A 26,381-nucleotide genomic window follows, 5' to 3' on the forward strand; every position below is an offset into this window, starting at 1 on the left:
GTTACATAGGAAGCTGCCTTAATATAAAGTCAGGCCATTGGTCCATCTAGCAGAATGGCTTTAAAAGAGGATTAGCCAAATTTGTGGAGGAGGCTAAAATTTATTTAATTCTTATTCCGTTGTTTCTCCAAGGAGCCCAATGTGGTTTTACAGACTTCTCCTCATTTAATCCCCCAGTGCGCCTCATGGCTGAGTCGGGATTTCAACCCTGGTCTCTCCCAGCCCCTTGGCCAACCCACTGACCATGTCACCGCATGTGAGAACATCATAAAAGCCCTGCTGGATTAGCCCAAAGGTCCTTCTAAAGTCCGGCAGCCTCTTCTCACATAGGCCTGCCAGATGCCTAGGAGGACCTCAGCACAACACAACCTTCTCCACTTGTGATTCCCAGCAGCTGAAGTTTACCTGCTTTCACCAGTGTAGGTAGTAATTACATGGCTTGATAGTCTTATCCTCAATACATGTGAGTAACCCTCTCTTAAAAGCCATCCAAGTTGGCCATGCTGACACTGCCGGGAGATGGTCGTCCTCTCAGTACCAATTGCTGGGAATCGCAGGTGGGAAGAGTGGTTGTTTTGAGTTCTAGTCCTGCTTGCTGGTTTCTCACAGGCTACTAAGAGAACAGGAGGCTAAGCAGGGCTCTTCTGTTCTTAATAGTACCAGTTAAGTGAAAGCAAGAGTTTTTCCTCCCACAATAAGGTGTGTACACACACACACACACACACACACACACACACACACACAAGCTTTGATCCTCTGCTTTTTAACAGCATTGTGGCACAGAAATTAAGCTGGTGAGGTTTTCCACAGCAGAATACACAGGCTAAGAAAATTGCAGTTTCTAAATTTATGTATCCTGTTAAAAGCACAGGAGCAGACCCAGTTGTTTTTTTTAAAAAAAGGCAATCAGACCTCCCACATCATTAAGGAACTGGAAGCTCGAGCCTTCTTCTGTGTTGTATATTAAAGTTTATTGAATTACCGTGTAAGAATTTTGCTCTGTAATAAAGTCATCTGGGATCTAAACTGATTATTTACAGACAAAACTTCTCATTTGATGATAAAACTCCTACTTTGCTCAGAACAGTATCTACAATAACATTATTATACTATGGAACAACAACAAAATCAGGCTGGCTGGTTTGTCCATCAAGCTTTCCAGATTGGAGAATTTATTATTATTATTAATCAGTTGAGAGAGTGCATTTACGGAGCTGGGCCAGAATGGGAAAAAAAAGGGAAAGTGAGATGCTGAGCACCAGGGATGTAAGAAACTAGAAAAGAAACATAGGCAGAGTCCAACCAACCCACCCACCTCAGGCAGCCCTCTCCCCAAAATGAGAAGCTACCTTACAGTGAGTGAGGCCATTGCTCTATCTAGCTCAGTATTGTCTACAGTGCAGGCAATAGACTCTACACTGACTGGCAGTGGCTGTCCAGGATTTCAGGCAGGCATTTTCTCAGGCCTACCTGGAGATTCTGGGGATCGAACCCGTTCTGTATGCAAAGCGGGTGCTCCGTCACTGAGCTGTGGCATGAGCCAAGAGCAGTTTCTTCCTACAGAATTTATTCCCCCATTGCAGAAGTTCCTGCCACCATTTAGGCTGCAAATGAAATCTGTTGGGGGACCGAGCTGCCAAGACATATAACCTGAGGAACTGTCCTCTCTCTTTCTGCTTTTCCAAGAAGCTTGGTCACCTGTACCAGTGCTTGCAGACCGGGCTGGTGTCAAAAATACACCACAACAGAGACAAGTTAAAAAAGGAAGAAGCTGTCCTTCTGTTTTCCTTCTGCTTGTTGCAAGAGCACAGATGACTCTGGTGCGTGGGACAGGAAGGGTGACATGAGACGTTTCAAGGAGCTGAGAAGCAGAGGAACCCCACCTTTCTTAAGGTAGTGCTAAAGATACAACATAGTCCTCTGGGCAAGCCGAGTTGTGCAGGGACCACTTTCTTCAATGCACAGCTGCCGCTTTTCAGTCTCTGAATGGCCATTGCCACTAGAGGAGGACCCCTGGGGTTTGAGTAAGCAACAGATTTACGACTGCTGCACCCGAACGCCTTTTTAGCACCTGCAGAAGGCAGTGGGTGCTGGGCTCACCACCTCAAACAATGCTCCCCTCTCACTTTGCACAGAGCAACCCCAGAATCAGAGGCGTCTTGAGGCGAAGAAAGGACTGAGGTACGCAAGAGGGTACAGGGTGTGGGGAAAAGCATCTCTTAATACTAGAGCCTGGAAAGAGAGCGTTGCAGGACTAGAACCTGGACCATCGAGGACAGAATGAGGTGCTTCTTCACGCTTGGGATACCGTTCATGAAGAATGCTTGTGTATTCATGCCCGTAGGCACTCAGAGAACAGACTAGATGGGCTACTGGCGCGACCCAGGAGGTTTCTTCTGATGCTTTTAAGAACATATCCCCACAAAGCAAGGCAGAGTCTCAAGCCCTGCATCCCAGAACCTCTCTCAAGAACTGCAAGCTCCTAGGCATGATTATAGGGTTGGAAAGGGTCCTTCACTCCAACCCCGTGCAATGCAGGAATCTCAATTGGGTGGTCGTCCCCTCATTCAATTTGAAACCATACCAGACCCTGCTTAGCTTTGCAGTTTTATTGGGGCACCACCAGGAGGGATTACAATACGGAGCTTACGGATTCAAAGGCGTCTCAGTAGCAACTGCTAGGGAGCAACAATGGAAAATGGATATTGCCCTTTGCGTCTTGCTTGTGGCCTTCCAGAGACACCTGGCGGGGCACTTTGGGGCAGGGGGGGGGAGAGAAGTATACGGGAGTAAACAAACCTTTGGCTCTTCCTTACATTCTTATCCTTGGCAGCGGGGCTAAAGAGGTAAGTTGCTGAGTCAACTGGAAGGTAACTGCAATTTTGTCTCGTAAGGCGGCGACAAGAGGCTACCCCATTCTGGGAAAGGAAATGGGTGTCCAATATCTGTCTGTGCACGATATACCCTTTTCGTGGTACAAATCTTTACGGGACAAATTCGGAGCTCAAGACTAAGGCTCCAAGTTACGAGTTTTGTCTCACAGCCTGGTTTTAACTATGGAACAGGGGAATAATAAAAGGAGCAAGAGGCCTGCTGAGCATGTACGAAGTGCTCCCTACCCCCAAGTAAAACCAGCCCCGCTCTGAGCTACCTGAAATTTGGGGGGAGGTTGTTCCAGGTCAAAGGGCACAGCTTCCAAGCAGGGTTGTGCTTTCACCTGAGGTATTAAGAAGTGGACTGAGATAACAGGTGGGAATATGCATGGTTGGACGGCCATGTTGGCTGGATCTGGAGGGCATCAGACTGGAGAAGGCCGATGCGGCCTTTTCCCGAAATGTGTGACACACGTAATCTCAGTAATCCTTACAACAGCTATGCAAGGCATACCAGTGTAATTATCGCCGTTCCCCATATTGTAAACAGGAGGCGGAGGGCTGGAGTTCATGTGGCTGGCTTAAGGCACCTGGGGAGAGTTATGGCCAGGCTGTGATTTGAACCAGCGGTGCCGGAGCTGGCAACAGGTGCTCTTCCTAAAATCTGTGCTACCAAGGCGGCACCAGCCTTTGAATCTCTTAAGGCATGATGCAAGGAGATCCGTGAACAGACTCGCCTGCATTTTAAAAAGCCAGGGAGGAGAAACATTCAGACCCTGGTGCTAACAGATGGGAGGGAGCTAGCCCTTTCGTGCTTGTGCCATTTCCTCAATTCAAATCCCCCTCTCCGAGGCTGGTGTTCAATTTGTCCTGCGGTTTAAAATATGCAAGCCACCTGTATGGTACCTGGAAGTCTACCAGCCACAGGGCAAGTAGCAGCTTTGGGGGGGGGGGGTTTAAAATCAGGAAAATGGCACAGTTGAGAAAGGCAAACAAGCGCTGCAACTCTAAGCTGGATCCTCTTCCCACTCTGCGCCTGGTTTTAAATTACAAGGGTTGAAGATATATGCTATTCACGGATGCCCCACAACATGCCTCATATGGCTCTTGTTGACCTACTTTGATGCTGGCACAGGCATTCTTTTAAAATTGCACAGAACTCTCCGTAAAAGCTCACTGGAGTGTTCTAGGAAGCCGGACTAAAAAAAGCTGGGCATCTATCTGCAACAGAGTCTAATCCAAGGAAAACATCCCACCTCTTCTGTTTTGTTGCCTGACTGTGCAGCTGTTGAAGGAGCAGGAGCCCTGCCAAAATAAAGAGAGAGAAATCCTTACCCCACGGCTTGCAAGGAAGTGGGCCAGAGCCTACGATGCAAAGCGGCAGATTGGAACGGTTTGCTGTGGCTGGATCTTGCCTGAAACTGTGGCATTAGTGCTGTTTTATGTGGGCTGCAAACATACAAGGAGAAGCAGAACTAAAACTGCAGAGGCAATAAGGTGCAAGGGGGAAAAAAACCACATCACAATCCAGGGTTTCTTTCCCTCCTGTGAGGAATGACATGGAATGATTCAACAGCGCTTCAAGTGATAGTTCCTTTTCGGCTAACCTAAGTTAGGTAGAGTTGTCAATTGACGGAAAATAACTCCCCACCTGGGCTTGCACCTGTGTCTGTTAAAACAGATTAAATCAGCAAGGGATAAATATTGCCTCCTGCGGATGCCTGTAGGTCAGGGATGGGTACCTGCGACCTTCCAGATGTTGCTGGAGTTCAAGGGCGCTTCCAGATTGCTATTTTGGGATGGGATAAGCAGAGCAGTGGCAAATTCAGAAGTGTAGGGCCCCTTCACCATAGGCACTGCCATGCCCCCTTCTAAGAAGGCTGCATAACCTTATAATTGTACAATACTACTAGTAATCAGGGATGTATTGCAACGGTAAGTGCAGATCTCCATGTGCTTCCTGTGAGTTAGATCTACTTTTTACTGTGCTTGTACACGGGCAAATCATTTGGAGTGCTCCAATATCTGGAGCGACTTAAGTTGTATTTGTACGTTACAGAACATGCATGCAATTCTCCCGAAACCGAAGCAGCTTGTGTTTTCAGTGCTCCTAAAAGGCTTAGCTTTGGAGCATACAGAACAACTCTTCTGAGCTCTTCCAGTGTGCCTTCTGTAGAACGACCCCCGGGAGCCAATCCTCCATGGCTGGCTCACTTCCTTTCCCTCTGATTTGTTCCAATCAGCACGAAGTAGCTAAAAGGCTTCCCTTTCCTGTGGCTTCAGGACCCTGGAGACAGAGACCCTGCTGCAGAAATCGTAAGAGGCCTTTGTCTCCACACACCATCCCAGACCACTAACACCTCTGGGTGAGATTCAATCACATATGGACAAATTCATGTTGGGTAAATAAATCTGATTTGGAGCTCTTGCTGGAGAACCTCATTCCCACCCCCAAATCTTATTTTTTTGTAATAGGGGAAGTGACAGGAAAACACACTGGGAAGTGTGGTATAATATAGCGAAGTAGAATAAAAACCCGAATGTTAAATAAACAGCTGAGGTTGTCTAGCTTCCCCATAACTTTTGTGCAAACAAATCCCAAGTAAATAAACAGAACATCTGGAAGTGACCCAACTCCCATCAGCCCGAGCCAGTGGTCAGGGACAATGACAGGAGTCTAGCAACTTTTGGAGGGGCGAAGGGGTAGCCATTGCTGCTGTAGATCAAGCAGCTCTCAAAGACACAGAATGAGAAGCCGGTGAAATATTGGCAACCGAACTACAGGCAGAGAAACAGCAAAAGCTGCCACAATGGGCCTTGGAGGAAGCCAGAAGCATGGCCAATTGGTTCTGCAAAAATTCTGAGTTGCCTCTGGCAGACCCAGGAAAGACCCCCATGGGGAAGCGGGGTGGCGTTGGACAGAGCAAAGCCACAGTGTGAGAGACAGGAACACGAGGAAAGAGGGTGTTTGCTTGAGGAGAAGTGCTAACTCAAAAGAGGAGCGGGAGAGGGGAGGAAAGACTTCCCCTCTCCACAGTGCGACCCAGAGGTCCGTTTTCCCCCAAACAGCAGCAAACAGGAGGGGGCGAGGCAGTCGGAGGGGAGCAAGGTCTCCTTTGTGCTTTCTGGGGACGGGCTCTGTGCTTGGAGTAGCAGCTGCAGAAAGGCATGCTGGGTTGTGGGGGGCAAGGACCTCCGAACCAGGTGGGGGTGAGCAAGGCAGGCGCAGGCTCCTCTGTGCTGTTCCAGGAATCTCGGCGGGGTCCCAGCTAGTGGCAGGCCTTTCCCAGCCTGGCGGTGGCTCCTCTGTCCTCCATCCTCAGCCTCTTCCCTTTCGCTTGGTCCCAGTCTGTTTTGATGCGCCAGGGAAGGGCTCTGCTGCAGAGATGCTCCCCTCCTTCTCTGATTGCTTAGGCAGTGGGATGCTCTCTCTTCTCAGGGCGAAAGGGAGCCCGCCCAAATCCAGAGGCTGCTGCCCGAGCCTTGGCTACAGGCGCCGAGGCAAAAAAAATCGCCGCCTGTGTGGCTACACTAGTCTCTAACCCTCTTGGCACATTCGTAACTCCCGGCCTCCTGGCTCAAGCTGAACGGGAGGAGCCCACAGCTTCTGAGGAGGGAGACGCTCCCCTAAAGTCCATTATCATCATCATTATTGTTGCAAAAAAAAAACAAAGGAAAAAAGAAGAATAAAGTTCTCTGGCACTCTCGGCCCTCCACGGCGCTTGGCATTTCCTGGTCTGCTGCTGCTGCTCCTCCCTCCTTCCACGTCGTCGGTGTGGCGTGCTTGGTCCCTGCTGCAGCAGGTACCCTCTGCCCCCTCCCCCCGCCTGGCTGACTGTCCCCTTGTGCACATCACAAGTCCGTGACTTTGTTCTCTACGGCAGCGGCAATCTGCTGCAGGCGGTAGCCCAGCTGCATCTTCTGCGCCGTCGGGTCCTCCTCCAAGGCGGTGATGATCTGCGGGGAGAGGAAACCTGGAGCTGTTATCTGGTAGTCATAGCCTTCGCCTCTAGAGCCAGATTTCTGGTTTTGTTTGGTGGTGGGGCAGCGGATGCTCAGCATCCCAGCGAGGCCTCTGAAAGCTCGGTGCATGGATTTCTAGAGGCCAGAATCTCCATCAATAAGTTACAATGCAAACCTACATTGTATTTTAATATTCTGCTGGAAGCCGCCCAAAGTGGCTGGGGAAACCCAGCCAGATGGGCGGGGTATAAATAATATACAGTAGTACCTCTGGTTACGTACTTAATTCGTTCCGGAGGTCCGTTCTTAACCTCAAACTGTTCTTAACTTGAAGCACCACTTTAGCTAATGGGGCCTCCTGCTGCCGCCGCGCCACCGGAGCATGATTTCTGTTCTCATCCTGAAGCAAAGTTCTTAACCTGAAGCACTATTTCTGGGTTAGCAGAGTCTGTAACTTGAAGCGTATGTAACCTGAAGCGTATGTAACCCAAGGTAGCACTGGATGATGATGATGATGATCATCATCATCATCATCTTTAGGAGGGCCCCTGCTCTGGGTGCCTTCCTTGTTGGCATCCAGGAGGAGCAGGGCCTTTTTGGTAGAGGCACCCTGATTAAGGAATGCTTTCCTCTTTGAGGTCTGGGGTCAGCTTGATTCATTCGCCCTCCTGCTCCGAATTATCTCCCCACTTCCACCTCCTCTCAGCATCCAAGGGACAAGCACCAGAACAAATCCTTTGGTGGAGGGAGCAGTTTCGAGTTCCAGGAGAGCCACAGAGTTTCTGTGGAGGCAGTGGGCTCATTTACACCCAGTCTGCAATTTTCCTCATTGCACGTTCGTTGTGCCACTGAGTTAGTAGTAACGGCAGCAGCAAAACCAACTGAGAAACAGAGTCTTATGAACCATTAACCCCTGTGAGCTAAATGTGGTACAAAGATGAAATTTGCACCCACTTTTGCCTCTGGCCCCACCCACCAGGGACATGTGCCCCCCCCCAAGCCTGAAAAAATGTTCCTTTCCCCTACAAGGAAGTTTTTGGGACCACATTAAAATACGGGCCACATTTACCTGGTCATAGTATTTGTTGATGTACTTGTAGAGCTCATGCAGAGCCACCAAGGAATTGAGGTCACCTGAGTAGTTCTGTAACCGGGAAACGACAGGTTAATAGTCACCAAGAGAGTAACATGCTGTCCCCCTCCCCTAATGAGTCACTTTCAATAGTTTTGTGGTGGCCCAAGTTGCAAACAGGACTGGCGATATGGTGAAGTCGCTTCATGGCGGAGAACTCTCAATGGATCTGTGGAACATGCCTTAAATAGGACTAGGACACACGACTTGTCCACCTGGCCCACTTCTGTCTGCTCTGATGGGAAACGGCTCTCCAAGGCCTCGCGCAGAGGTCCTTCCCACCATCACCTGTTATCTTGATATTTTTAACTGGAAGATGCCGGGGTCTGAAGCTGGGAACCTTCTGCACCCAAACTTCCGCCTGGCCTTTGGGCTGGACTCAATCTAAACCCCCCTCTCATTTGTTTATTTTTTGATGGAACCCCTTATATGGGATTTTGCATATAATTTTTCCCTCGGCTCTTTTTGCTGGGCCATTTAGGACCAGCATGGATAGTTGGCCCCGGTGAGTATTTGATGTTTTCTCCCCTTATGGCTTTGATCTGTAGGCTACCACTAAAACGAGGCTGCATTTTAAGCTGCATTTTAAACTGTAGTCTAACTTATATTCTAATCAACTGTTTGTTTGGGGGGTTTTTGTGTGTGTGTGTTTTGTTTTTAATGTTTTTACTGTATATTCGGTGTTAGCCCGGTCTTGGCCAGGCAGAGGAGGGTATCAATTATTATTATTATTATTATTATTATTATTATTATTATTATTATTAAACTTGTGCTCTGTCATTAAGGCACAAAGCCCCACCTGGCCTGGGAGGGGGGGGGGGCTTACCGACTTCAGCTACAAAAGCAGAAGCTGCTGAACAGACTCTTGATCCGGGGGTATTGTTTGGGGTGGGAGAGAGTTTCATGTTATCAATGTTACTTTTTTTTTTGCAGCTTTATTTTGGATCTTATGCGTATTTTTTGATGCTTCATTTATTGTTTATGACTGCTTTTGTTATGTTGTAATTACGTGGGGTTTTTTTTTTTGCATTGCCAGCCACCTTGAGCATGGTTTCAACTACAGAAAGGTGGTATACAAGTACAATTATGTCAAGTATGCATCTCTGCAATGGAAGACAAGGGTAGCAGAGAGCAATGCTAATGCTGCTTCTGTGCCCATTATGCAACCTGACCTAGTAACTCTAGAGGAGCGGGCAAATTCATGTGGCTACCAGCCACAAGGGCTATGCCAGGCTTCCTCAACCTCGGCCCCTCCAGATGTTTCGAGACTACAATTCCCATCATCCAGGACCGCTGGTCCTGCTAGCTAGGGATCATGGGAGTTGTAGGCCAGAAACATCTGGAGGGCTGAGGCTGAGGAAGCCTGGGCTATGCTCAGAGGCAGCAATGCTTCTGAATACTAGTTGCTGGAAACTGCAGGAAGGGAGAGGCCTCTTGTGCTCGGATCCTACAGGTATCTCTGTGAGAATAGGATGCTGTATCAGATTGGCCAGCTTCCTCTCCCCTGGGATAGCTTAGCTGGTAGGAAGAGCATAAGACTCTTAATCTCAGGGTCGCGGGTTTGAGCCCCACATTGGGCACAAGATTTCTGCATTGCAGGGGGGCTTGACTACACGGCCCTCGTGGTCCCTTCCAACTCCACAATTCTATGATTGCCTTGATCCAGCATGACTCTTCTTCCGTTCCAAAAGAAGGCTCCTAAAGTTTTCCCAGTAGTGATGTATGGAAGTGAGAGCTGGACCATAAAGAAGGCTGATCGCCGGAGAATTGACGCTTTTGAATTATGGTGCTGGAGGAGACTCTTGAGAGTCTCATGGACTGCAAGAAGATCAAACCTATCCATTCTGAAGGAAATCAGCCCTGAGTGCTCACTGGAAGGACAGATCCTGAAGCTGAGGCTCCAATACTTTGGCCACCTCACGAGAAGAGAAGACTCCCTGGAAAAGACCCTGATGTTGGGAAAGATGGAGGGCACAAGGAGAAGGGGACGACAGAGGACAAGATGGTTGGACAGTGTTCTCGAAGCTACCAGCATGAGTTTGACCAAACTGCAGGAGGCAGTGGAAGACAGGAGTGACCAAGGGGTCACGAAGAGTTGGGCACGACTAAACGACTAAACAACAACAACAGAGGTCTTGGTTCAGCAGGAGGAAAACAGAGAAATGAAAAAAGACTGATGTAGCTCGCACCCTACTTACTCGTGAGAGTTCAGCCAGGGCGGAATTCATTTCCTGGTCACTTGCAGAGATGGTTTGGCGGATATCTGCATAGTACCTGCAGGAGATAAAGAACGATAACCATTCATTTCTTTACCCTGTTTCCTTCCTTTCCTTTCTAGGCACATCCAGCCAGCTCCCTGGCCCTCCTCCTTACCTTTCCACCATCTGCTTGTAACGTGGAATGTCGCGGGCGTAGAGAAGCTTGTTAATCGGAGAATCCTGGAAATGACACAAAGGGAGCAAGACATTAGGAACGATACCCAGCAAAATTTTTAGGTGTCATGATAACGGTTATCCAAATGGTGGCAGTGATGAATAGGACAAAGAAAATTTGAAAGAGGGAAATTTTGAAAGAGCTGGGTAAATTTAGGATGTTGTTAGCACTCCCAACTCCCTTCCGTCTCTGCCAGCACAGCCAAATGCTCAGGAATGACGGAAATCATAGCCCAGAGGTTCTGGAGTGCACCAGATTCGGAAGGTCTGCTCTGAGCACCCTAAGGTGCACACAGTGACTGACAACCGCCCTGCTGAATGGAAAGCAAAAAAAATGGTTTGGACAGCCACTCTGGCTGTAGAGAGGAAGCCTTGCATTCTACTGAGAGCCAGAGTGGTGTAGTGGTTAAGAGTGGTAGACTCGTAATCTGGTGAACCAGGTTCGCTTCTCCGCTCCTCCACACGCAGCTGCCGGGTGACCTTGGGCCAGTCACACTTCTCTGAAGTCTCTCAGCCTCACTCACCTCTCAGAGTGTTTGTTGTGGGGGAGGAAGGGAAAGGAGAACATTAGCCGCTTTGAGACTCCTTAGGGTAGTGATAAAGCGGGATATCAAATCCAAACTCCTCCTCCTCCTCTTCTTCTTCTTCTTCTTCTTCTTCTTCTTCTTCTTCTTCTTCTTCTTCTTCTGTCACCCATTTTTTAAAACAGTAATTGCGGGCAGGAGCTCTGCACTCACTTTACAATGAATGACAACAGAGACACTGCAGCAGCAACAACAAAAATGGGCTGGAGTTGTGTCCATCGGCGTCCTTCGCATGGCAGGTACTAGCCAAGAGTCGGGCAACTGTATGATTCCTGCATTTGCAAGGGAGATGGGTCCCTGTGGGCCCTTTCCCTATGATTCTCTAACAGGTTGCATCAGTGCTGGAGAGAAGCTCATTTTCCGAGCAAGAAAGCACTGTGGGTTGCGCTCAGGAGAAAGGCAATACGCCCACAGCAGAGGAATGGCTGGATCCTCTGCAGCCAAAGGCAACAGCCCCACTTGACTTGCGTCAGGAAAAGATGGCGTGGAAAGCATACGGCTACCATATTTTCCCCAACTGACGTCAAAGCATAAACTCAAGGGGCCCACCCATGCCTTCTCCAAACTCACCCGACCCAGTTTGTGGTCAGCGAGAGTGCAGGAGTCCATGAAGGTCTGAGCAATGACCAGGAGCACAGCATCCACATTGTCCGACGTCTGCACATCAAATACGAACTGGGGGTTCTTGATTATGTTGATCCAGAACCTCAGGGGAAGGCTGCAGAGAGAAGAGGAAACGGTCAACACACTGGCATTCGATGGGAATCCTATGGGCTAAGTGCTTCGGAGCTGAACTAGGGTAGCCCAGTGAACAAGGGCCAAAACGCACAACCCAATTGCAATCCTGGCACATAGCGACAACCCCACACCCCATTAGGGGCAGCAGAGATGGGTGCTGTCAAAGTTCTGCTAGAGCATGGGATGAGATGGGTGCTGTCAAAGTTCTGCCCAATCGCCTTCTAAATCCGGCCCGAGGACAGTCCAGGAATCAGCGTGTTTTTACATGAGTAGAATGTGTCCTCTTATTTAAAATGCGTCTCTAGGTTATTTGTGGGGCATAGGAATTTGTTCAACCCCCCCCCCAAATATAGTCCGCCTCCTCACAAGGTCTGAGGGACAGTGGACTGGCCCCCTGCTGAAAAAGTTTGATGACCCCTGTGCTATTCTCTTTTTAAAAAAATAATTTTTATTTAAGTTTCTTACAGATGTAACACATATCACAACAAAAGAAAAACAGGGGGGGGGGGACAAAAAGAAAAAAGACAAGATCACAAATATAAACCAAAAAGAGAGTAAAAACAAAATACCGGTAAACACCTAAACACCACAAATTAATTAATTATTTAAACTTCTAACCTCATAAATATATTTTGGGCTTCCTCTGAGCCCTCCCATCTGAATTTCCTTGTAATTAAAATGTAGCAGTTTTCTGATATCATTTTTTAAAAACACAATATTCCAATTAAAATAAAATTTCTTAACTTTCCTTAAAGTTCTAGATCTTATTTATTTAATTAACTCTTAATTTAATCCTAGGCCCTATTTTGGTACTTTCAAGTAATTTCTAATTTTTAACATGTGCTAGAGTATTCTCCGTCACAGGGAAGTGGCGAGCATGGCAATATCCCAGTGGGATATTCTGCTATAGGCAGCGGCTTGGGCTGCACACCTGTTTGTCTTCCAGATGTGGATGGTCTCTGGGTCCGTGATCCCATGGCTCAGCGCTTGATCATCCAACAGGTCAAAGAAGTACTTCACAGCCAGCGGGACGGGGCGGGAGGTACTGAGGATCACCTGGAACAGGTCGTCTACAAACTTCTGCATCGTCCCCTGCAGGCAAACAACCCAGGTAGAAAGAGACAAGCCATCAAGAAACAGCTACAGTGGTGTTTTTCCAGCACGGAGCCAGTGAGGAAGAACTGCCAAGCTACATGGATTTCCATCATTGTTTGGGGTGGGGTACTTTGGTCTTCTTTTCTTTAAATAAAAGGCTGCTGTGACTGTACAGTGGAACCTTGGTTCTCAAACTTAATCCGTTCCGGAAGTCCGTTCCAAAACCAAAGTGTTCCAAAACCAAGGCATGCTTTACCATAGAAAGTAATGCAAAATGGATTAATCCGTTCCAGACTTTTAAAAACAACCCCTAAAACAGCAATTTAACTTGAATTTTACTATCTAATGAGACCATCGATCCATAAAATGAAAGCAATAAACAATGTACTGCAATCACACAATCCATCGGTAGCTGAACTGGGTTCTACACAGTCACAAAAACAAAACAAAAAGAGACACAAAAACAAAAACACAAAATAAATAGCAAAAACAGACACACCTCAGCATAACACTCGAAACAGAAGTGTGGCACTCAAATCGGAAGCACAACACTCAAAATGGAGCACATTTGGCTTCTGAAAAAGGTTCGCAAACTAGAACACTTACTTCTGGGTTTGCAGTGTTTGGGTTCCAAGTTGTTTGAGTACCAAGGTGTTTGAGAACCAAGGTACCACTGTAATCGGAAACTGAAGACCGCTGGAGTGGGGGTTAAGGGTCCCGCCCTGTGGAATGCCCTCCCATCAGATGTCAAAGCGATCAACAACTACCTGACATTCAGAAGACATTTTAAGGCAACCCTGTTCAGGGAAGTTTTTAATGTGTGATTTTAGTGTATTTTTGGTTTCTGTGGAAGCCGCCCAGAGTGGCTGGGGAAACCCAGCCAGATGGGCAGGGTACAAATAATAAATTATTATTATTATTTCAACCTTTCCCTCTTGCACCCTCTGTGGAAAATGTACCCATCCTCCAAGCCTTTGCTTACGAGCGACAGAGCTTTTATGTACATGCCATAAGCAGCGACAGTAGCAATTATCAATAAACAATAGCAATTATTGATAAATAATATATATGATACATAAATTATCAACGCATCATGGAAAAACAAATGCTAAATTGTGAAATGCATTAGAATTGACAGATGCAGCCATGTAAGATGTGTATGAAAAGCAGTGCTTTTCATTTCCAGATTACAGTGGTACCTCGGGTTAAGTACTTAATTCATTCCGGAGGTCCGTTCTTAACCTGAAACTGTTCTTAACCTGAAGCACCACTTTAGCTAATGGGGCCTCCCGCTGCTGCCACGCCACCGGAGCACGATTTCTGTTCTCATCCTGAAGCAAAGTTCTTAACCTGAGGTAATATTTCTGGGTTAGCGGAGTCTGTAACCTGAAACGTCTGTAACCTGAAGCGTATGTAACCCGAGGTACCACTGTACTGCCTTTCCCTCAGGAAGGTTCAGCAAGGGCATCGTGGGACAAAGTCCCAGGATGCAACAGTGCCAGTGATGTCAAGTCGCAATGCACAGGCCTAGCGTTGCAATTCTTTGCATACTTACTCAGAGGTAAAGTTTCTCTGCTTTTTCACTGGGGCTTATGCCCAGGAAAGCGTGCCTGGGATTGCAGCCTGAAAGGATACCAGGAATGGGAGGAGGCGAGCAGGGAGCTCCTTCTTACCTTCATGGAGAGGAGGCGGGTGAGATAGATCTCAGGAATAGCCTTGGCCCTCTCTCTCTCCCGGACACTCCCTCGCCGATGTTTAGGCAGCTCGGGCTCCTCTGTCGGCTTCACCAGGTGCCAGAGCTTCATCCCACCCTCATCAGCATCCTCCAGCATTGGGGTCTCTATAATGCACAAAGCGGTAAACACCAACAAATGTTTAGAATTTGGAACTGGGTATTGCCTGTCTTTTTAAATAGTTTCATTCTGTCTTTTCTCCAAAGGGACCAAGATGGCATAGATGGCTCCTGCCTGCCTGCCATTCATTCTCACAACAGTCCTGTGAGGTAGATATCTCTCTCTCTCTCTCTCTCTCTCTCTCTCTCTCTCTCTCTCTCTCTGTGTGTGTGTGTGTGTGTGTGAGAGAGAGAGAGACAGACAAAAACTGACCCTAATAATAATAATAATTAATAATAATTTATTTCTACCCCTGGGTTTCCCCAGCCACTCTGGGTGGCTTCCAACAATAGATTAAAAATACATTAAAACATCAGACATTAAAAACTTCCCTAAACAGGGTGCCTTCAGATGTCTTCTAAACGTCAGATAGTTGTTTATTTCTTTGACATCTGATGGGAGGACGTTCCACAGGGCGGGCGCCACTACCGACAAGGCCCTCTGCCTGGTTCCCTGTAATCTCACTTCTTGCAGTGAGGGAACCACCAGAAGGCCCTCGGAGCTAGACCTCAGTGTCCGGGCTGAACGATGGGGGTGGAGATGCTCCTTCAGGTATACTGGGCCAAGGCCGTTTAGCGCTTTAAAGATAAGCACCAACGCTTTGAATTGTGCTCAGAAACATACTGGGAGCCAATGTTTTCAAGACCGGTGTTATGTGGTCCCGGCGGCCACTCCCAAAAGCTTCATAGTCAAATAGGGATTTGAATGCAGGTGTGCTCAATGCGCTGACTACCACACCACATACTGTAGATCCTTGCAAGCGAATGACAGACCTTTTCTTCTTCTGCCTCTCTGATCCAGCAGCAGGCAGACTTCCAAGCTTACAGAATTGTGTTGAGCCAAAGGTGAACCATTCAGGAAGCTCTGCAAACACCATCTTGGTAGTCAAGATAACCCCACAATTAACAGGCAGTTATTGCAGCAGTGAGCTCATATGTGATTATATTCACTTGTTTGATATTAAGCTAATTGGCTTTCTTTGATGTTGTCCTTATCTGTGGGCTTGGGGTGCTGGGCTCTGAGCCCAGAAAAAGGAGCTGTCTGTAAGATTTGGGGCAGGCATAGGCAAACTCTGGCCCTCCAGATGTTTGGGACTACAATTCCCATCATCCCTGACCACTGGTCCTGTTAGCTAGGGATGATGGGAGTTGTAGTCCCAAACATCTGGAGAGCCGGAGTTTGCCTATGCCTGATTTGGGTATTTCCCGCCTATGCCCTCATCTGGTCAGGCAAAGTGATGGGAAGTTCTATCCAAAGTGACGTGTGCTACTTTGTGTATACAGTGGTACCTCGGGTTAAGTACTTAATTCGTTCCAGAGGTCCGTTGTTAACCTGAAACTGTTCTTAACCTGAAGCACCACTTTAGCTAATGGGGCCTGCTGCTGCTGCCGCGCCACCGGAGCACGATTTCTGTTCTCATCCTGAAGCAAAGTTATTAACCTGAAGCACTATTTCTGGGTTAGCGGAGTCTGTAACCTGAAGCGTATGTAACCCGAGGTACCACTGTAAATAATATGTAAACATCTTCCGAGGGAGTCCGCTCCACTTATCAGAGCTGAGCTCACAGTCCTGCCTTACAAAAATCCAGTCCTAGTTTCCTTCAGAAGCTTTCTTCATTTCATCAGCCTAATTTACAGGGGGAAGGTGGAGGCTTTCTGTTGTTGCTATTGTTAAAACAACCGGTAGTCAGAATATTTTCTGATCTACTGACAAGCATTCAGAGATTTACCTTCTGCCCACCCAAGCCGGCACTGATTATTTTTCCAGATTTTCCTCCAACATTTAAACAAGAGTTAGAACAACTTACTCTCTCCAGGGATATAATCTTGATTCTCCCTGGGAAGATGCTTGGTCATACGAGGAACAAGAGCAACAGTGGCTCCATCAGGCACCTGAAAGTGAAGGGGGAAACTGAGTTAGAAAGCACCGCACATTCCTCTTTTCTCTCTATATAATAAAAACGTCATCGTGTCATCATGCAGCCCCTACTGGAGGATCCTGCAGCGGCTCATCACAGTCTTGGATTTGTATAAAGCCAGGGTGGGATAGGGAAGCAAAAGCAATGGCAGGATGCACAACACAGAATCTTAAGTGGGAAAGGACCAAAAGGCCAGGAAGCCCAACCCCCTGCTGCAGAGTAGGACCTTTTTTTTTACCAGATCCCAGAGGTCAAGAAGGGGCCGAATCTGGAGAATAAGGGCGCTCCCATAAAGGTCCTGAGGGGGGGGGAACAGCTCAAGGCAACCCATGCACTGAGCCAAGCCACCCACTGTAGAGGAAGGCCAAAGGCCAGCAATAATTCTCCCTCACCTTGTAGTGTTGCAGTGTGTTGAGACGCTTCCAGTTGCCCTGGACAACAGAAGTCACGTCCTCATCGGAGAGGATGAGGTGCCCAGCCAGACCTGATCGCCACTCTAGCACCATCAGAAATGAGGGGGGAACAAAAATCAATAACCAGGTTGGAGAACAGTACAGAGCAGAGAGGCAAGCAGCTTAGAGGTGGCTTGTGCCCAGATGGGGAGCGAGGAAGGCAGGGAGATCAACAGTAGGTGCAGCCCGATCCAATTTTGTCCCCAACCTTCTCTTCCCTGCTTAAGTTTTACAAGAACAACACTGAGACTGAGGAGGAGGAAGTTGGAAAGCTGAACTACCCTAGTAAGAATGCAGCAGGTGGAAGCTGGAGGAAGGGAGACTAAGTTTGCTCTGACAGTGCCTCCTTCGCCCTAATGGACCAGACTTCACTGTGGCAGCTGCAAACCCATAATGAGCACGGGGGCAGGGGGTGGGAGACACTTCCTCTATGTATTATGTACCCCACAGCAGGGACAGGAAAACCTGTGGCCCTCCAGATTGCTGGACTCCAACTCCCATCAGCCTCAGTCGGCACGGCCAATGGTCAGGGATGATGGGAACTGATGTCATCATCATCAGTTGGGTGGCCACAGGTTCCCTCCATCCCTGGTTCTACAGCCAGATAGTCCATCTCCTTGGTACTTAGGGGCACCATATCCCAGAGCGGAGTCCCACCATAATCGCTCTTTCCTCCACTGCCTGGGATTCTACTCACCCAAGTCAAGCGTGTCTGGGTCTGGCCGGTGGCAGTAAGGTGTCCCTTTGTAGACCTGGTCGAGAATCTTCTCCTTCACTTGGGTGATGGTGTCGCAATCCAGCCCCTTCACCAACACCCCCTGGGAGCCCTCTGGTCCTCCCGCCGTGCTTCCAGTTTGCGCCACGGCTGTCAAGGTCTGGAAAAACAAGGCGGGCAAAGATGAGATGACTCAGCGGCACTCCACTCGCCCACCTGTTTCTCGAGGCCCAAACGCTGACTAAGCACTATAAAGATGAGTGGCGGTGCTGCTGTAGTGCAAAGGAACACACCGCAAAGAATTCTGGGAGCTGTAGTTTGTTAAGGGTGCTGAGAGTTGTTAGGAGTGTCGGAATCTCCAGTCGGCCAAGCTGATAAAGCTCATCTTCCGGCAGAGTCCTTCAGAATCGCCCTCCCGACGAATAATTAACAACCTAAGCCTTTGATTAGGCCTCAGGCACGTTCCCCCATTCAGCAGAGTTTCCAAAGCAGCAGAAGTGATGAGATTTATGGCTACATGCTATGCTTTATTACTAAGCTACGCAGAGAGCAAGGAAATATACATCCTCTCTCTATGAAAGCAGAGAGGAACTGAAACAAAGGAACAAAGGAACAGAGAAACCAGGACGTCACATCCGTCTCCCTTCTCCCGTGAGACTTCCAACAGTCTGGAAAGTCTCTGGAATGTAAACAGAGCCTTGGGACTCTAAGCAGCTGCTCAGTGGCAAACAGAAACTAACAAGGAGACCCTCCTACTCTACTCCCAGAGCTGATTGATTTAACAGTCCATCCCTCTTCCCAGGGAACTGCTGGAACTGTTAGCTCTGTGAAGGAAAAGGACAGAGGGCCAGAAGATGAGGTATGCATTTGGGTGGCCAGAGAAGCCAGTGTTTAGCTGAATGAGAGACTGGTTCTAGGTGGGCCTCTCTCTCCAGCAGGACTTTGGTCGCTCTCACCAGTGTGCGGTATTCCAGGTCTTCTCTGAGAAGGCGGTTGTCATTCAGGGTGTACTTTGCCTTTCCCGTCACCCAGTCCACTGGCCCCTTATCCACCTGGTGCTTTATGCCCCGGAAGAGCATATAGAGAGGCTCTCCAACAGAGTCCTAGCGGAGAAATGGAGAAAGGCCTCATCAGACACAACACAGCAGCTCTGGGAGCTTCTACCTGCCATTCTGGGCCATCTCACTGCAGAAGCAGGTCAGGTGGAAACATCTAACCAAGCCAGGCTGAGTGGGTCAACTGGTGGGCTGAGACCAACCAGTGGGTACCAGCTTCACCTAAAGTGGGTCACACAAGTAACATTACGCTGCTGAAATGCAGGGTGAAAAAAATTAAGGAATTAATCCCAAAATGCACGTTTGCGCTGAAGGTGGGCGATAGGTCTGAAAAAGTTGATTAGTGTTAGCACTGAGCCATGGTTCCTCTTCAAAACGTTAAAAATGTTCCTCTTTAACCAGGCCTTTGGCTGATTTGACATCCAATGTCCTTTCATAATGTGTTGGGGAGGTGGTTTTTGTTCTTATTTATTATGTATTTTGTGTTTTTTATACAGTGGGACCTCGGGTTACAGACGCTTCAGGTTACAGACGCCACTAACCCAGAAATAGTACCTCGGGTTAAGAACTTTGCTTCAGGATGAGAACAGAAATCGCGTGGCAGCAGCAGGAGGCCCTATTAGCTAAAGTGGTACCTCAGGTTAAGAACAGTTTCAGGTTAAGAACGGACCTCCGGAACGAATTAAGTTCTTAACCCAAGGTACCACTGTATTGTGATTTTATGCCATCACTGCTCTGAGACCTGCAGGTATAGGGCGTTATACAAATGTAATTAATAATAATAAATAATAATCATGGTGGGCTCGCAGGTCTGAGTAAAAGCTGATTTAGCCAGCAGCTGCCTTGAAAGCATCTTGGTTTCAGACTAGATGCTAGTGCCTTCAAAGGAGGGGTTGTGTCGATCCACATTTCACTGTTCTGAAGAACAAATGTTGCTGGTGTGTCAAGGTGGCCAACCTTTACACGGCCTGGGCTTTAATGTGTTGGGTTCCTGCTCCAGGGTCACCTCTGAATCCTGTTCCCCTGCTCTTGCCAGCTTTATCTCAGGAGAATGGGTTCTTGGAGCTCTTGCTTCTCCCTGCAGGCCAAGAGATCCTGACAGCTGTCCCCAGCCTCATGGGGATGGGCAAGATTGAGCTACTCAGATGACAAGAGCAGGCCAAACCCACAGGAAGTTGGCAACATAGTGCTCTCCTAATGCAGTTGGCCTCATATTCCTATCATCCCCCGACTGTCGGCCATGCTAGCTAGGGCTGATGGGAACTGTAGTCTGACACCAACTGGAGGGGGCCATTTTGGCTAGCTCTGTTCCAGCAGGACATGCAAGCTCCACCTTGACCTCCTCTCCCCATGGACGACTAGGAGGATGATGTCTTACCCTCACGAACGTGTATAGGCAGATGGACATCCAGTTTGTCAGAAGCTTCTCCACCACTGTCTCTGTCCTGAAAGAGAACCCAAATTTGTTAGGCTTCTGTCCAGGGTGGATAAAACTCAGTGATTTTTAAAATGGATTTTTAAAATTTAAAACAGATTTTTAAAATTTAAATTGGATTTTTAAAATAAAATGCTTTTGGAGAAAAAATCTTTCTAAAGATAGTTTTCAATTTAAGTTACATTATAGTCCAAAGGCTATTCATCAGGAAATAAGGATTTGTTTTAAGCTTTTCATGTGTGCTAAAACTCAAGTCTAACTTTGTTTTTTTTAAAAAAAATTGTTTGACCACATCAGTTAACAAACATGGATAACACATGCTACAATGTTATTGTTTTAGTTAAATAAATTGTTTAAATTGTTATTGAGGAAATGATTATTTTTCTCCTTCCAATAAAGGACAGAAGAAAAGTTTTCCAAATATAGAGTTAACTTATTAAACACCACCATAATTTCATAATTATTTGTCTATGTATTTCTAATAGTACAACCAAATCAGTAACTTCTGATAGAACTGTAAAAACTACTCTGAAAATTCATTATTCCAAAAACGAAACCTTCATCTGGTTGTAAATATTAAGATTATACCAACAAGAATGAGTCTTTCTGTAAAAAAATATTATTTAAATCAAGCCTTACTGACTAGTGATTTAAATGGATTTGATTTAAATCAAATCCAACCTGCTTCTATTTCACAGCTCAACAGAGACAGTAACACAGGGGTGCCCATACTTTTTTCAAAGAGGACCAGATTTGATGAAGTGAACATATGTGAGGGCCGACCAAAGTTGTTGAGCTTTTCTTAGGATTGAAGTTTACCCAAAAGTTGTTCATCTTTTTTTTTAGGATTTAACCCAGACGTTATTGACCTTTTTAAAAATGCTTTTACCCGAAAGTTGTTGGGCTTTTTAAAGGATTTTACCCCAGGACATACTGTATTTTTTTCTGCTCTATAGGACGCACTTTTCCCCCTCCAAAAATTAAGGGGAAATGTGTGTGCGTCCTATGGAGTGAATGCAGGCTCCTTGGCTTCAGCGATAGCAACGTGAAGCCTCCAAAGTGCAGAGGGAGCGCTCTCTCCGCGCTCCGGAGGCTTCGCGTTGCTTTCGCTGAAGCCTGGAGAGCGAGAGGCGTTGGTGTGCACCGACCCCTCTCGCTCTCCAGGCTTCAGGGATAGCCGCCTGAAGCCTTCGGAACGCAGCGGGAATTTGCGCTGCGCTCTGAAGGCTTCAGGTTCCTTTTGCTGAAGCCGGGAGAGCAAGATTCTGTTTCTCCTGCCGCTTCGCTGAAGGGGCGCTGAGCAGAGAGGGGGAGAATTTTTTTTCTTTTTCTCCCCCTCTAAAACAAGGTGCGTCCTATGGTCGGGTGCGTCCTATAGAGCGAAAAATACGGTATACTACCACAGGGGCCGAATTAAATCGACCAATGGGCCGGATTACGCCCCTGGAATGGACTTTGGACATGCCCTGTAGCAACGCTTCTCTATGTCTGCTCCAGAGCACTCAGCTTTTTTCTGGGCACTCAGCTTTTTTCTAAAACATCATGAAGTTGGGAGGTGGGGATATCAACACCAGAAAAAGTGGCGGGCTTTCTCTCTCTCTCTCTCTCTCTCTCTCTCCTGCCCACCTTCGCAGCATCAGTTTGGGGTTCTTGGCCACATACTGCTCCACCAGGTCATTCAGGAGGGTCTTGAGGATGTCGGTGAAGTACTCGAGCTTCCCGTGCAGCGAGACCGTGAGAAGAGACGCGACGTAGGCCCGGTCCCTCGGGGAGAACGTGCGCTGGATCTCCAAGGTGTGTATAAACTGGGCACATCGAGGGAGGGGACAAAAACACACAGAACTGTCGTTAGGAAACAATTGATTGGTTGGGGACGAGGTATTTTAGCTGGTTGAGGGGTCGTCCTTTAGAGGTCGCTTTCCCATAAAAACAACAACCATGGAAATTAGCAGCTGGAAGGGGTTAAATTTAGAAAGGCCAAGAGGGGCCAGAAACGCACAAGAGCTGAACTGAATCAGAAGTTCCCTACTCCTGTGTCAAGGCTCAGGGAATCCTATCCCTTCCCTGGTGGCAGATTACATGAAGAGTCCTTACCACATAATCTACTGTATTTTTCGCTCCATAAGACGCACTTTTTTCCTCCTAAAAAGTAAGGGGAAATGTCTGTGTGTCTTATGAAGCAAATGAACTAGACGGCAGAGGGGTCCCTTGGCTGCCACTGCAGTCGCTCACTGAGGGATGCCTCCGCAGCCGGAGCCATGGCTCCTGTCCATCGCTCGCTGTGAAGCCAGCAGAGCAAGAGCTGCTGACATGCTCTGCATAGCGCTTGCTTTTCTTGCTCTTGCTCTGCTGGCTTTACAGTGAGGCGGGAGGAGGGACGGACAGAAGCCATGGCTCCCATCCGCCCCTCCTCCCAACTTTCTGTAAAGCAAGCAAAGCACCTGTCCAGGTGTCTCCTCCTCCTCTTTTACAGTGAGGCAGGAGGAGGGATGGGCAAGCAAAGTGAGAGTTGCGCAAAGCGGGACAGACCCATGTGAGCCGCTCTCGCTTTGCTTGCTTTAAAGCAAACAAAGCGAGAGCCGCTTACACGCTCTGCACAGAATTTTTTAAAAATTGTTTTCCTCCTCTAAAAACTAGGTGCATCTTATGATCAGGTGGAGCGAAAAATATGTTATTCAGTACAGTGGTACCTCGGGTTACATACGCTTCAGGTTACATACACTTCAGGTTACACGCTCCGCTAACCCAGAAATAGTGCTTCAGGTTAAGAACTTTGCTTCAGGATAAGAACAGAAATCGGGCTCCGGCAGCGCGGCAGCAGCAGGAAGGCCTCATTAGCTAAAGTGGTGCTTCAGGTTAAGAACAGTTTCAGGTTAAAAACGGACCTCTGGAACAAATTAAGTACTTAACCCGAGGTACCACTGTATTCACACAGAGAGACAAAGGAATGTAGTCTCTATGCCATGATGGCGTTGCTCTGAGCAAAGCCCAACTCCCTTCGTCTCTCTTATCGTACGTCATCCCTGCGCCGGCTAATCTGCACTTTCTGTCTCTGAGCTTTCTGTTCAGCTACTCTCACTGCATGCCTAGTCCTTGGAGAGGGGGGCTCAGGAATGCTCTCCAAAGACACAGAGCCTATCAGCTGTCTCTACCCCAGTGTTTCTTCTTCCAATAGTCCCCAACTGTTACCACCTGCAGTCTCTGAACTATGTCCTTCCACAAACCACTGTTCTAAATCTATACTGTCCTCCTGTTCTCATGGAGGTTCAGGAGAAGGGGGGGGGGCAACCATTCCTCCTCAGTCCAGCCCGACATCCTGCAACACCGAGTGATCGTACAAGTGTTGAAATGAACACCTCCGTCACGTGGGCGGTGAACAAAACAGCCTGGAAAAGAGGAGACTGAGAGGAGATATGAGAGCCGCCTTCAAATATGGTGGTACCTCGGGTTAAGAACTTAATTTGTTCTGGAGGTCCATTCTTAACCTAAAACTGTTCTTAACCTGAGGTACCACTTTAGCTAATGGGGCCTCTCGCTGCCGCTGCACAATTTCTGTTCTCATTCTGAAGCAAAGTTCTTAACCCGAGGTACTATTTCTAGGTTAGTGGAGTCTGTAACCTGAAGCGTCTGTAACCTGAGGTACCACTGTATCTGAAGGGCTGTTACATGGAAGCTTGTTTTCTCCTGCTCTAGAGGGAAGGCTCAAACCAATGGCTTCATGTTAAAAGAATGGAGATTCTGACTAAATGTCTGGAAGAACTTTCTGATGGTAAAAGCCAGGGGTTAGCAACCTGTGGCCCATGGGCCACAAGCAGCCCATGGGGTTGTTTAAATGGCCTACAAGCTGCCCCCGAACTGAGCTGCCCACTCGGCAAGTCCCCATGCGCTGTGCTAAACCTGCACAGTGCGGAGTGGGGACTCGCTTCCGCGGTGCTGGAAATCGTGTCTACGCAGACGCGATCCAGCCCACGGAGCGATCTCCACGGGAGTGAGCCCACCCAGGCAAGGTAAACCTTGCCGGCCCCTTGTAAAATAATAATAATTTTTATTGTTATAATTATTAATTATTTATACCCCGTCCTTCCCGGTTCAAAAACTGGGCTCAGGGCAGCTAACAACAAATTTAAAACAATTATAAAAGCAGCATAAAATACAGTATAAAAACATGAGTAACAATAAAATTCGAAAGTCAGTTTAGGGGAAATAAGCATTAGATAATCACCAGGGCTAGCTGGCTGAATTGGTTCTACTTGGGCCAGTGAGGAGGCCAGGGGAGAATTAGCTGTGGGGTCTCAGAGCGGGTGATCTTCATAAAAAGGGGAGGGCGAGGGAAGAGAAGGGAAATAAAAGATCAGGCTGAATTCAAATTAAAGGCCAGGCGGATGGGACAGTGGAACGGACTCTCCTTCCTTAGAGGTTTTTAAGCAGAGGTTGGGGCACCTGCCACCTGCCATGGAAACTTTAGCTGAGATTCCTGCATTGCAGGGGTCTGGACTAAGATGACCCTGAAGGTCCCTTCTAACTCTACTGTTCTATGATTCTAACCAGGGCTTGGCCCCTCTGAGCCGCCCCCTAACAATGCCCCTCTCCCTGAATGAATGATCGTCCCACATTCTGATCCCTTTCTAAACCCACAGCAGAAACTGCCAAAGAGCTTTCAGATTTACCCCACAATAGTGAGGAGTAGGAGCTTGAGGTGGAGCAGCACACAGCGGGCTTTTGCTTTGAAGGACAAGCACTGTGTTCCACAGCATGGCTTTAGAAGAAGAAGAGTTTGGATTTGATATCCCGCTTTATCACTACCCAAAGGAGTCTCCAAGCGGCTAACATTCTCCTTTCCCTTCCTCCCCCATAACAAACACTCTGTGAGGTGAGTGGGGCTGAGAGACTTCAGAGAAGTGTGACTGGCCCAAGGTCACCCAGCAGCTGCAGGTGGAGGAGCGGAGACGCGAACTCGGTTCCCCAGATTATGAGTCCACCGCTCTTAACCACTACACCACACTGGCTCTCTCACTAAGCCTCCTTAGTGCCACCTGAGACCTGCCTTGAATGTTTACAAGAGGCGTGATTTTTGGAACCATGTCCAGCTCCTCCAATGTGGCAGCCATGAAGGTCGTGCAGCAGCTGCGCCTTGAGGCCAGCGTGAGCCGCGTGAAGGCTTCACAAGCTGCAGCTGACTTGAAGCAGTTTGCACATCATGACCCCCTACTAACAGGAGTTTCTTCAAGTACAAATACTTTTAGGCTGCAGAAAATGTGGTGTAGTGGTTAAGAGTCTCGTAATCCGGTGAACCAGGTTCGCGTCTCCGCTCCTCCACATGCAGCTGCTGGGTGACCTTGGACCAGTCACACTTCTCTGAAGTCTCTCAGCCCCACTCACCTCACAGAGTGTTTGTTGTGGGGAAGGAAGGGAAAGGAGAATGTTAGCCACTTTGAGACTCCTTCGGGTAGTGATAAAGCGGGATATCAAATCCAAACTCTTCTTCTTCTTCTTCATTTCTCTAACGTGTGACCTACATGGACTCTTTTAGTGATCTAAAACCTTTCAGTCTGGTGAATATGGAAGTGAGGTAACCTGGAAGCTGTACAGAAACTATGTGTTAAATGTGCCAACTTAGAACTAGTAATACTGCCACTGTTGTCAAACTTCTTACAATCTACCTCTCTAAACTTGTATGCTAGTTGCAAAAACTTCTGTTATCATGATGGAATCAATTTTATATTCAAGCAATAAAGAGTTGATTTAAAACAACAACAGAGGCGTGGTTTTTGTTTTACTTCAATACGAAATCATCTGTTCCTGAAAACATACCTTGGTGAGAAAGAGCTTACTGTTGAGGAGGTTGGAGAGTTGCACCAAGCCTTGTTCGACCGTCTGCCTCCGGCATTCTGGCACGTCCAGGTCCCTTTGCAACGGCGACTCGCGGTGGCCTGGGAAGAAGACACGCTCTGCGTAGGACTTGTAGTCCAAGAAGGGGATCCCGGTGCCAACCAAGTCACTGGTGAGGTCCATCATCTCCGTCATGAGGTCTGCAATGAAAGAAAAAACCCCGGGTGATGAGGAAGACGACGAGAGTGTGGGAAACAGGAAATGAAAG

General features: G+C 47.8%; 1 protein-coding gene across 4 annotated transcripts in view; it reads right to left on the reverse strand.

Moving 5' to 3' along the window:
* PLXNB1 (plexin B1) overlaps window positions 1-26,381 on the reverse strand; it is a 148,799-nt gene that overhangs the window by 6,001 nt on the left and 116,417 nt on the right. For 3 of the 4 annotated variants that reach the window (XM_081852244.1, XM_081852245.1, XM_081852246.1), the window contains 14 exons: window positions 26,096-26,313; window positions 21,911-22,089; window positions 20,228-20,294; window positions 18,751-18,897; window positions 17,777-17,954; window positions 17,020-17,123; window positions 16,517-16,601; window positions 14,491-14,657; window positions 12,654-12,814; window positions 11,555-11,702; window positions 10,342-10,406; window positions 10,167-10,242; window positions 7,906-7,980; window positions 947-6,830 (listed from right to left, as the gene is read on the reverse strand). In XM_081852244.1, the coding sequence (XP_081708370.1) occupies window positions 6,726-6,830; window positions 7,906-7,980; window positions 10,167-10,242; window positions 10,342-10,406; window positions 11,555-11,702; window positions 12,654-12,814; window positions 14,491-14,657; window positions 16,517-16,601; window positions 17,020-17,123; window positions 17,777-17,954; window positions 18,751-18,897; window positions 20,228-20,294; window positions 21,911-22,089; window positions 26,096-26,313 (1,775 nt within the window). In that variant the 3' untranslated portion in view covers window positions 947-6,725. Of the gene's footprint in view, window positions 1-946; window positions 6,831-7,905; window positions 7,981-10,166; window positions 10,243-10,341; window positions 10,407-11,554; window positions 11,703-12,560; window positions 12,815-14,490; window positions 14,658-16,516; window positions 16,602-17,019; window positions 17,124-17,776; window positions 17,955-18,750; window positions 18,898-20,227; window positions 20,295-21,910; window positions 22,090-26,095; window positions 26,314-26,381 lie in introns of those variants that run through there. The other variant, XM_081852247.1, reaches the window with a different exon arrangement.

Source organism: Podarcis erhardii, assembly GCF_964252035.2.
Source record: "Podarcis erhardii genome assembly, chromosome: 2".
Lineage (NCBI taxonomy): Eukaryota > Metazoa > Chordata > Lepidosauria > Squamata > Lacertidae > Podarcis > Podarcis erhardii.